Source organism: Ctenocephalides felis, unplaced genomic scaffold (genome assembly GCF_003426905.1).
Source record: "Ctenocephalides felis isolate EL2017-DRISC unplaced genomic scaffold, ASM342690v1 CF-g0.4_SCAFFOLD_01492, whole genome shotgun sequence".
NCBI classification, from domain to species: domain Eukaryota; kingdom Metazoa; phylum Arthropoda; class Insecta; order Siphonaptera; family Pulicidae; genus Ctenocephalides; species Ctenocephalides felis.
This window is the reverse complement of record NW_020537646.1, coordinates 9,095,103-9,106,212: the sequence shown is the minus strand read 5'-3', so window position 1 is coordinate 9,106,212 and position 11,110 is coordinate 9,095,103. Positions and strand designations below refer to the sequence as shown.

The following is an 11,110-nucleotide window of genomic DNA, read 5'->3' as shown; positions in this document are numbered from 1 at the left end:
ATTCAGAGGCGGCAATTTAAAATATTCAAATACACAAAATCATAATGTACTCTCAATCTTGAACAAATTACTTTCTGATTTATATTATAAACAATGTCACACATAGATAAATGACTATCAATTTTATCGAGAGTGCATAAGAGTATATTAACCATATTTAATAAATATGGAATTCAATTTAAAATAGATTTAAATGATGCTCTATTATAATACTGATTTTATTTATTGTTTAAATTGATTTTTTTATAAACAAATCGTTATACCTTGAAAATAACAACTTTTATTTATTACACATCCTTTTGAGTTATTCAAATCTTATGAAACCTAGTAATTAGTGGATAAAGTAAATTATACATTTAATTGTTCAATGTATAAAATATGCATTTTGATGTGAAAAGTGGTACTAAACACGGCATTACTGGTTTCACAACACTATTACACACATAACAATCTTGACGTTTGCTATAACAGACTTTGAATCACCAATTTTTACAACTAGCACATTTGAAATTAAATAATAAATATAAATGAATTAATAAAAGTGTCACCATAAAGAAACTTTATTACTTAACATTATATGTTACTGTAATCAAACACAGTCAGGATCTTCCACAAGACCATCAGAATAATGTTGACGTCCAGCCATCTCCAAGATTGCTTTATTTTCCTCATTTCCCATCAATACACTTTTACCTTTTTTTTTATCAGAACGTTCACCCTAAAAAGTAAAATTGGGATAAAATAGAAATATATTAATGTCAAATGTAATGTATAAAATGTGAATGTGGACAATATAAAGTTATGAAGTTTTATTTAAAAATAAATGTTCAAATGCAACATCACATTCATCAATTCATCATTCATTTTTTGGCTTTAATGGGTTCTCTTCCATATTCGTAGCCATATCTTTAATATTCTCAGAAAGTTGAGGTTTTCCAGCCATCTCCAGCAATGCCTTATTAATAAAATTCCCATCGAGAATTGTATTTCTGTTAGAATATTTGCTTCTTTCTTTCTGTAATTATCCACTTTCACTATGCATGCACGCAAAAATTGAAATAGCGAAATAATTAAGTAGTAAGCTTATCATACCAATTCTTCAGCTGACAATGGTTCTTCGTCCACTGCCCAAACTTCTAAATTCTTAATTTTAAAATCTTTGGATTTTGATAATTGTTGATAATCTTTATATGTTGTACATGACTCACAGCTTTGTCCAATTCCGTAATCATTAGACAAAAAGAATCCCCAAAAGTTAAATTGACCACCCATTCCCTACAATAAAAATGTTAATATAGCAATGTACTCTAGGAGTCATTAAACTTTCATAATAACTCACTAATCCATTAGGCATTGTCTGTTGAAATGTGTTTAAATACTGATAATGATCGTTATAGCTTGTTGAAGCATAAATCCTCATCTGAGGTGCTAAGGTAAATAAGAAACTAGTGTTTTTACCTGAAAATGTAACAAGTAATTAATTTTATACTTTTCATCTATTAAACTAAAAATAAAAATGTTATAGACCAAAAAAACGAGGTCCAACCACCCATGAATCTGTGGCAAAGCCTCCAAAAATATGACCATCCTCATCTTCAACTATTAATACTGTTGGCCCTTGCTCTAATATTCGCCCTAGTATTCAAAAAAATATTATATAAAATATTTGAACTTAAATCTAAAATTTAAATATTGAGATTTGCAACTAAAAGCTTAATATAAATAACTCTAAGATTTCTTATGAGAATAAGATGCAATTACTTGAATTAAAGCTTATATGTTGAACATTAAAAAAAATACCTAGTAATGTGTTAAAACTGTTTCCATGAACACGACTAGAAAATAAGAATCTCCATTCTCTTTGGCACTCAATTGGTAAGTTACTGCTAATAAATAATAATTGAGCTATGTCAATGATTGGTGTATAATCAGGAACAATCCTCAATCCACTACACAAAGGCAACATATCAGTATTAAATGCATGAAGATTAACAAAGCTGCTAAAACTACTTTTCCGACGGCTATGTGTGCTTGTCATAGAATTTGATTTATTTGGTTGAGATGAGCCTGATCCATGTTCGATGTAATTGTACACGTGAGTGAAAATATGTGACATCATTTTTATTATAGTGGGACTATGATTGAACCTACAATAATAAAATAAAGATTCCTCTTTATATTATAATTTGTATAAGTATGAACAAAATATCAAACCATTTAAATAGATCCGCATGTCGAATTCCATTTCTTGGATTTCCAATTGTATGTGCCAATCCTTCGCCAAATCTGAGTAAACATTCATTGTGAATACTAAAACCACCGGCTGACCAGGAATGGTAACCAGGACTATTCTGAATTTTTAGCACTTTAACATAACTTGATACAATGCACTCAGCATACTGCAAAAATAATTATTTTAAAGTAAGTTTTGGACAATTTAGAGTCTTTTGTAAATTTAGGTGATGATTTTAATCCTAACGTCGTTAATTAATGAGATGTTTCCAATTAAGACATCTTAACACAATGAATACTGATGCACAAATAAGTACAGTGAAACTTTTACTTATTCAATCTTAATTTTATATTCAATATGAATTTTACCTCTTTAATAAGTGGATATGGCACTTCAGCTTCTTCATCTGCATGATCTAAACTTTCCAGAAAAACAGATACTCTTTCTTCAGGTGTTCCTGTACAAAAATTACACCAGCAAAGAGAATTACTTTATTTTATGTCAATATTAATTAAGTTACCTCTTACTGAGTACACAAACAGTTCAGCAAAATTTTCAAAATTAGTCAAATGGGTTTTACGTTCTCCAGTTCCAAATAAGTAATTGGATACATATTTACAAAGTTTAGGATCAATTTGTGTACTCCAAATTCTCTGATAATAATAGTTATTTTATTTTACAAAGATATTTATTCAAATGCTATTTGCTATTGTCAATTGGAAACTTACAACTAAATCATCATCTTTTATTTTCGAAGTGTTTTTGCTAATGTGTTTGAATGATGTTTGAACTACCTTAATTTCGTCGTTTGTAAGGAGATTGAGCTTGCTTTTTAACTTTCCATTTCCGTTACCCATTTGGCTTTCTGGTACTGCGATTGACTAGTGTAAACTATAAATTTCTTAGTAACATATATATATATATATATATATATATATATATATATATATATATATATATATATATATATATATATATATATATATATAGATTAGTAATTAACATTCAAACCAATCACCTTTAAAACTTATCAGTTTATTGTATAAATCTAACGTGCGTATAGTTAGCGTATATTTCGTAATATTGCGCAAGCACAAATAGGTCACTATGATTGTGGCTCACATTTTGCAAAGAGAACACAAAGGAACATAATTGACAATAATATTAATAACAAATAAATATTCGGAGCACGCAATCGTCCGCAATCGTTTAGCAGCCCATTTTGCTTATCTGTCATATTCAATGACGTCCAGGTGCTTAATGAGAAGCATCTACATTGACGCAAATTTGCACATCCAAATATTTTGCCGTCTAGTGTTTGATATTGTAATAGAGTCGGCACACAATCTAAAACAGTTAAATGAAACACGTAATATGGGCATATGGATACTAATGAATTTCGATAAGATAAAAAGTAAAAAATTCAGATAAGATTTAATTAAAACAGTTATGCAATTATAGATAACTGATTATGATAATAATTTTTTCAGAATTATTTAGAAAATCTTATTATTTTATTCCGCATCACTAACGTTCAGATTATTTTTTTTTAATATATACTCTTCCAAATATTTCAATTTCCTGATATTAAATATTAAACACAATTAATAGAATTCATATAAAATTCTCATTACATTCCACTTTTCATATATTTTCTAATCTATACATTTTAATGTCTATAATAGACTGACAAGATGAAAACATTTTCCAAATATAATACAATCTATTTTCAACATATTTTTGCTTATATACATTTATATTGCAACATTTTTAAGAGATCAAAATCTTTTATTAATAGACATCTCAAATGTCACAGAGTTGATTTACCATTACAATTATCTAATTCAATACATAATTTATTATCACTTAAAAACAAAATAATTGAAAAATATTTATATAGTAGGTTAATATAATAAATATCTTACAGATAATAAACTATATCAAAACATTTTGTTTGTAAATATTTATTAATAATTAAAATTTATACATGATAAAATTTGGAATTTTTCTTTAATTATAGCTCATTTTTTCACTTAAAAGTTAGTTACTAATAGTTAAATATATTCATGTTGATTCGTGTAATCAATCATATCAATTTGAGCAATTTTCAAACTTGAAATAATTTCCTTGTTTTAATCGTAGGCCAAATAAATTTTGATAATTTTTAAGAAAATTGTAATTTTTTAATTTGGTATGCTAGAACTTTATATATATTAGGTTGTCAAATATCTCCCTTCCGCTTTTATATATATATATATATATATATATATATATATATAAAGCGGAAGGGAGATATTTGACAACCTGATATAAACCAAAAATTACGCAAATATATTGAAAATTTCATATCATTTTTTTTTTAGGAATTTCAGTTTTAAAAAATGTAACATGGAAGAGTTTAATAAATAGTAAGTTTAATAAATAGTAACTGCACAATATAATTGCATGCTGATTTTAATATTTCAAATTCTCTGTCTATGGATTTACATGCATGATTTTTTTTTATAAATCAAAACTTGGTTTTCTAAAGCATAAAATGAATATAAATTCTTTGAATACATTTTCTAAATTAAAAACTATATTAAACATATACCAAAATATATTAATGTAATAAACATTAAATACAAATAAATATAAATATTTTATACAAGAAGTGAGAAAACTGATGCGCCCCATATATCATTTAAAAAGAAATTATTGCCATATAATGACACATTTGGAAGTTTCTAAGAACACTAAAATTAGTTCTGGCTATTCATAATTCATTACTTTTTGGTTAAACATTCATACAATATTTAGTGGTTTAATCTGTTTCAGCTCGCATTCCCCTGACTTCGCCTTGATTACGTTGCTTGTCCAGTTCTTCCTTAGTTCGATCTTCTATTGCACGAATATCTTGCATCGTTAATCCATGCCAGCGGTCCATCCAACAGAACACTTGCCTATGAATAAATAACATATAAATAAGAAAAATTAATAAAAAAAGTGATCAAAAATCAAAAGGTTCTTTAAACAAAATTTTCATGATTATATATATAAATGTGATGTGTGCTTTGATTTGTCGCTGTAAAAAATTATAGTTGAATAGTGATATTCGCTAATGAAAGCTTTGGTTATGTGACCATTGATTTAAATAATAAGAATATAATAAATATAGCTGAATCTAAAAATGTTTATCATTTGTTTGTAAATCTTATTAAAAATGTTAGTTACCTGTGAAAGTTTGTGAATAACCTTCGTTCTGACTTTTGAATGAAATTTTCTATCCTTGTCTAAAAAATTAAAATTATATGAATGAATAATTATTAATAAAAAAAAACTATTGAATATTACTTCATACCTGTAAACCAAACCACTTAAATTCAACAGTGACTAGTTTATAACAGGTCATTACTGGATTTTGATTATTTTTCCATCCTGGGCCAACTAGAGGCCCTCTGCCTGTTTTCTGAGATTTGAATTTAGTGGGATCCTCGTCCGGCTTATAATCTGCTGTAGTGACAGGATCATTGGCAATGTCTATATGTACAACTTCACGATTCTTTAGCTTGTCACCAGTTAACTCATGTACCTAAAAAATTATGAAGCTCTATACTTTCCTCAAAACAATATTTGATGATTTACTACAAAATTTATAAGTCATATACTACATCAAAATATTTAATTACTTGTTGCCTACATAAGTATTTTATGCTTACTTACATTTTGTTGTTCTCCAGTATCACCTACATGTAATGACTCAATGCAGATGACAAAATTTTCCTTCATGTAACCAGGATTCTGCAAAAAAATAATTGTACATTAAAACTCTTTCCAATATTATAGTGCAGATATATTACAAAATATTATTACAGTAATAACAGTTCTGCAATATGGATACGCATTCCAGGCTTCTTCATGAATTTCTAGAGATCCTTTTGGGGCCAGTAATCTTATAAATGCAGGTACTTTGGATGCTAAATGATAGATTTTGTATGTGTACTGACCAGACGAATACTTTCCACCTAAAAATTTGTTTTATCACACATCCACAATGATTATATCTCATAACAACTCCAATATGAAACACAATTAAAAGACAAAAAATAGGTAAGTTTATGTATTACTTATTTTAATTCAAGCTTACCAAGAAGTGGAAAGTCTGTGAATGGTTCATTTTTCAAAACTTCTATTCCTTCTCCACCACCTGTTTCATTCTTTGATGCTTCTGCTACAGAAAACAACTGTGCAACTTGGTACTAAAAGAGTAATGAATTATGTATTACTTATTTGAATAATGAATGATAAAATTATTAAACAATTGTGCTTTCGATTGGACAACTTTATGCAAACAAGATAATAATCGATATATGCATTAATTATTAATTGAATCATTTGCCAATATCGAATGATTCGACATATTTATAATTAACTTGAGAAATATTTATACTAAATAACATATTCATTGCTTGGCAATATTACATTACTAAATTGTAGAGTGAAATGTAAAAATGTATGAGTCATCCAAATACTTACTTCTTCGACAGTTAATGGTAAGGTTACTCGGCTGTAATTTACAATAGATATTATTTATATGCTTATCAACATATTTGAATATTAAATTAATAGAAAAATGAATTTTAGTTGTAGATAAAATGTTTAAACTACATAGAATAATAATTATATAGACGAGTGGAAGGTTTAGATTTATTATTTAAATCTTTTTAAAAAACTAATTATTTGAAGAATTAAATTCATTGGTATCCGAATTGAAAAATGGTTAGCAATAATGATTTTGCATGTATTGATCGACTTTTAGTCATGCTGCCACAATTTGCTCAATTTTTATTCGGAGTGTACTTTATTCACTAGCCCGGCTGAGATGTCAAACATTTTTAAATCAATTATATACTTGAATCATAACCCATGTCACTGTATTAAAATTCAACACTCTTCTTTGGATACTCACAATTCTTTAATAAGCATTATAAGGTGGTTTACTTTACGGATAATATATAATAACTTCAAATGCACATGGGGCGGACCGAGAATTGATCTATCAACCGAGCGGGTAAAAAAACTGACATCTGCCTGAAGTTCGTCTCTTCGTTGTCAATGCTCCGGGTCACGCCAACATTATAAAACGAAGTTTTGCCAACACGTATTCAAGAATTTCACAGTTTTTGGCGGTAATTCAAACATGTGTTTCTAAAGAAATAACAATTATTTCATAAAAACTAATTTCAATGGTTGAATGAATGGAATTTACATTTGATTATTAGTGTTACTTTCACTTTGGCAGCTATAATCATAATGAATTAGAAAAAATATCATATATGGAAAACATATAAAACATATAATAAAAACTTATAAAAGTTTAGAAAGTCTTTTATTTAAAAAAAAATTATCTTCATACTTTTTTATTTAATATTGCACTGCAAGTATGTAAATTTACAAAATACTTTATAACACATAATTAATTTAATAAACCATTTATTATATATTGATAAATAAATATACAAACTAAATAAACAATATTGAACTAATATCATAACATATACAGGTGTTTTAGAATATTTACTACATCAAAAAACACATTTTTTACAACACATTTGGTTATACAGATTATGAAGTCACTTCGATCAATAAAGTACAAAAATACACTCTACATTCAATATTTGTTACATACCTATAGTTTTAAAAATTACTTGAAATATTTTTATAATATAAGTGATGAGGCAATTATGAAAAGATTTAAATTTATTAAAATAATCATGACAAAATTATGCCCGTTATATTTTCAAAATACTAATATGAGCATATTCTATTTAATGATTTTCAGATAAGCTTTTGATGCGAATTTAAATTAAATTATTAAAATGGCAGTAGATAGGAATTGCAATATACATGAATACATGTGTGCATATATTCCGATTATATATATATATATATATATATATATATATATATATATAACAAAATCTAGTAATGGTGCATATATATATATATATATATATATATATATATATATATATAAACCTTGATAATTTTATTAACTTCAGATAACTTGTCAGAAAACAAGTATTTCATATTCTATGAAGTGAACAGATATATCAGATAGAAAGAAATTAAGATAAAAATTTTTTTTTGTTTTACTTCTTCAGAGCTGAAATTAATATTTTATACTTTAGCTGGTGTAGCCATTGTTGCACCAGGCACTTTCGACAATACTTTGGATAAATTGACACCTGTTAATGCCTGGACAGCTGGTGGCAACTGCCCTACTAATCGAGACACTTCTGATGTGACACCGTCGCCACCGCCCAACAGAACAATTTCTTCTGTCTTCGCCAATGGAGCCGCCACTTCAGCAGCAATCTTTAAAGAAGACAAATCTCATGATGAAATGAAAATGAAAGGTTTATGTTAAGATAAATATAAAGTATACACACACACGCACACGCACACACTATATATATAAACCTTGATAATTATATATATATATATATATATATATATATATATATATATATATATATATGCATAGCGCCGTACAGCGTTTTAAGACGTATCACTTTTATTCCAAAACCAGTTAGAAGTTCTTTATTCGTGGATGAGAAAAATGCGACCCAATTTCTATGTTCGCGGCAGGATCCTACCTTTGGCAATGCATCCAGGACAAGGGCCATGATCGCTGCGTCGCCATACTCTTTGTAAACGGCCGCTTTCATACGCATGCACTCGGCATCGGCCTTGCCAACGCCGGCAATTGCCTGCGCCTCGGCTGCTCCCAACGCCTTAATGCGTTCCGCTTCAGCACGGGCTGCTTCCACAGTTTGTGTCCTAAAATATTTTTTGTTGTTAGCTCAATATATATTATACCGTTTATTTGCAATGTGAAGATACTGACCTGCGACCTTCAGCAAGCATTTGAACTTTATAACTTTCGGCCTCTGCCGGGAGCTTGACTGTGGCGTTCAATTCACGTTCCTTACGCATGACTTCCTGCGCCTCCACCTCGATTTGTTTGCGTCGTTCGACTACGTCGATTTGAATTTCTTCATTTCTTATTTTTTGCCGGATTTTAGCCGCCTGTAATTCGTACGCCAATTGTGCTTCAGCTTTCTGCCGATGAAAAACAACAATCGATAAATTATTCCACTACATTACAATTTATATAAAGCTTTTTTCATTTCCTCACTGAAAATTTTAAATTAATAGTATAGTATCATAAGAGGCAATATATTGTAAAATATTTTTTTTAGATTTTTCGATTAGCTATATTTGATCCCTCAATATAATATCATTTTCATTTGACTTACGGCAGTGTTAATTTCTTGATCAAAATTGGCCTTTTGCAATTTGTACATTCGAGAATTATCTTCGATTTTCGTGTCGGTAGAATATTTAATATCCATAGCAGATTTTTCGCATTCAGCTTCCTAGAATATAAAATCGCATGAACAAATGTATTTATTTAAAATTTATACAAAGGTAATAGGTATGTGTCTCACCCTGATGCCGGCATCCCTGTTGGCTTCAGCAACGCCAGCGTCCGCGTCGCGCTTGACCATCGCCGTCTGCGCTTTGCCGAGTGAGGCCAGGTACTGGACATCGTCGTATACGTCCTTTATGGTGAACGAAAGGATCTCAATGCCCATGCGACCGACATCAGGTGCCGCCACTTCGCGCACCAGAGCCGCGAATTGGTCGCGGTCTTTGTATACTTCTTCGACAGTAAGAGTTCCTACACAAGATGAAAAAAAAAACACACTCACATTAGGCGTAATGGAAAATAATGATCAATTTTATATACTGTATTACGGTCACAAGCGATTATAATAGCTTTCTCGTCTTTTGGTGTTTTGAATAATAATCGAAACTTCATTTTAAGCTTATAAGGCAAGCTTATAAGAGAATTATATACATGGATGCATATAACAATAAATTAAAATATTATTTATAAATTTAATATAATAATAATATTATTAATATATATATATATATATATATATATATATATATATATTAATAATACAATATATATAGATAGATAGATAGATAGATACTTGATTATTGTTATTCACATACTAACAAGTATTACTAAAATTTTAATAATAAAACAAATATTGTATTAATTTGTATTGACATGATTACATTATTTATTCATAATCTTCAAAAAATCAAAATCTTTAAAAAATATTTAGATTAGTCTTAATTTAATTAACATATCGAACTTAAACGTCACGTCGTTTTTGTCCTTGATGTCGAGCGACATGTGCCAGATTCCGGAAGAAAACGAAGAATAAAGTTATAGGTAACCTTAATAATTTATTTCAAATTATATATATATATATATATATATATATATATATATATATGTATATATATATATATATATATACTGTAGAATCCGTTTATAATGTCCAATCATTCAAATAGACGTAATTACACTTCTAAGTTTGGTTTTCATATAAAATTGTTTATAAAAAAAAGTCGGATATGATGGATGTACAAATGTTCCTTATAATAGTGACATGTTACTTATTATCACGGTTTGTTTATAGCAATATCGCAAATGATGTAGCGATCTTTTATACACAACAATAAATTTCTTTTATACACATATCTTAGAAATTACGTTAGTATGTGCATAATGTATGTATTAATTACTTACAACATTTATTTTCCATTGATGTGTGTATACACATACAGTCACTGTTTTCTAATAAAATACTTAGGTACATACATGTTTACATATAAAAGATTTTTTGTGTAAATATGTGAAGTATGGTGTTTTTGTTGTGTCCCTTCGATGCCATTATAAACGGATTCAACTGTATATATATACCAGATATATTTTATATTAGAAATTCTATAATTAAAATGAATTGCGAT

General features: G+C 28.2%; 3 protein-coding genes across 4 annotated transcripts in view; all 3 read right to left on the bottom strand.

Annotated features, from left to right (window-relative positions):
* Positions 1 to 395: 395 nt before the first annotated feature.
* LOC113370117 lies at positions 396 to 3,442 on the bottom strand. Of its 2 annotated transcripts, none has more exons than XM_026610786.1 (10): positions 3,252 to 3,442; positions 2,962 to 3,124; positions 2,754 to 2,886; positions 2,602 to 2,690; positions 2,215 to 2,399; positions 1,801 to 2,147; positions 1,528 to 1,635; positions 1,340 to 1,458; positions 1,093 to 1,275; positions 396 to 718 (listed from the first exon to the last, which is right to left on the bottom strand). In XM_026610786.1, the coding sequence occupies exons 2-10, from the start codon at positions 3,088 to 3,090 to the stop codon at positions 590 to 592; spliced, it is 1,422 nt and encodes a 473-aa protein (XP_026466571.1). In that variant the 5' UTR covers positions 3,091 to 3,124; positions 3,252 to 3,442; the 3' UTR covers positions 396 to 589. The 2 variants fall into 2 exon arrangements, with proteins under 2 accessions (XP_026466571.1, XP_026466572.1); XM_026610787.1 differs by having other exon boundaries at positions 2,602 to 2,648.
* A 1,560-nt stretch (positions 3,443 to 5,002) lies between these two features.
* LOC113370103 (phosphatidylinositol transfer protein alpha isoform) lies at positions 5,003 to 7,307 on the bottom strand. The gene is made up of 8 exons (XM_026610771.1): positions 7,182 to 7,307; positions 6,749 to 6,779; positions 6,360 to 6,471; positions 6,086 to 6,237; positions 5,936 to 6,013; positions 5,574 to 5,804; positions 5,447 to 5,505; positions 5,003 to 5,175 (listed from the first exon to the last, which is right to left on the bottom strand). The coding sequence occupies exons 1-8, from the start codon at positions 7,196 to 7,198 to the stop codon at positions 5,037 to 5,039; spliced, it is 819 nt and encodes a 272-aa protein (XP_026466556.1). The 5' UTR covers positions 7,199 to 7,307; the 3' UTR covers positions 5,003 to 5,036.
* Positions 7,308 to 8,392: 1,085 nt separating this feature from the next.
* Positions 8,393 to 11,110, bottom strand: part of LOC113370773 (flotillin-2) — a 72,487-nt gene continuing 69,769 nt past the window's right edge. The window contains exons 4-8 of the mRNA XM_026611463.1: positions 9,727 to 9,959; positions 9,535 to 9,654; positions 9,123 to 9,337; positions 8,872 to 9,055; positions 8,393 to 8,590 (exon numbers count right to left, since the gene is read on the bottom strand). Of these exons, the coding sequence (XP_026467248.1) occupies positions 8,393 to 8,590; positions 8,872 to 9,055; positions 9,123 to 9,337; positions 9,535 to 9,654; positions 9,727 to 9,959 (950 nt within the window). The remainder of the gene's footprint in view (positions 8,591 to 8,871; positions 9,056 to 9,122; positions 9,338 to 9,534; positions 9,655 to 9,726; positions 9,960 to 11,110) is intronic.

Excerpts from the sequence above, each read along its gene's own strand:
- LOC113370103 (XM_026610771.1), bottom strand. Across the intron at positions 6,238-6,359 it reads CACAGACTTTCCACTTCTTG|GTGGAAAGTATTCGTCTGGT; the intron begins GTAAGCTTGAAT and ends ACAAATTTTTAG. Across the intron at positions 5,506-5,573 it reads TTAAGTGGTTTGGTTTACAG|ACAAGGATAGAAAATTTCAT; the intron begins GTATGAAGTAAT and ends TTAATTTTTTAG.
- LOC113370117 (XM_026610786.1), bottom strand. The coding sequence starts at position 3,090 with ATGGGTAACGGAAATGGAAAGTTAAAAAGCAAGCTCAATCTCCTTACA. Across the intron at positions 1,276-1,339 it reads AGACAATGCCTAATGGATTA|GGAATGGGTGGTCAATTTAA; the intron begins GTGAGTTATTAT and ends TTTTTATTGTAG. Across the intron at positions 719-1,092 it reads CATTGTCAGCTGAAGAATTG|GGTGAACGTTCTGATAAAAA; the intron begins GTATGATAAGCT and ends TTTACTTTTTAG.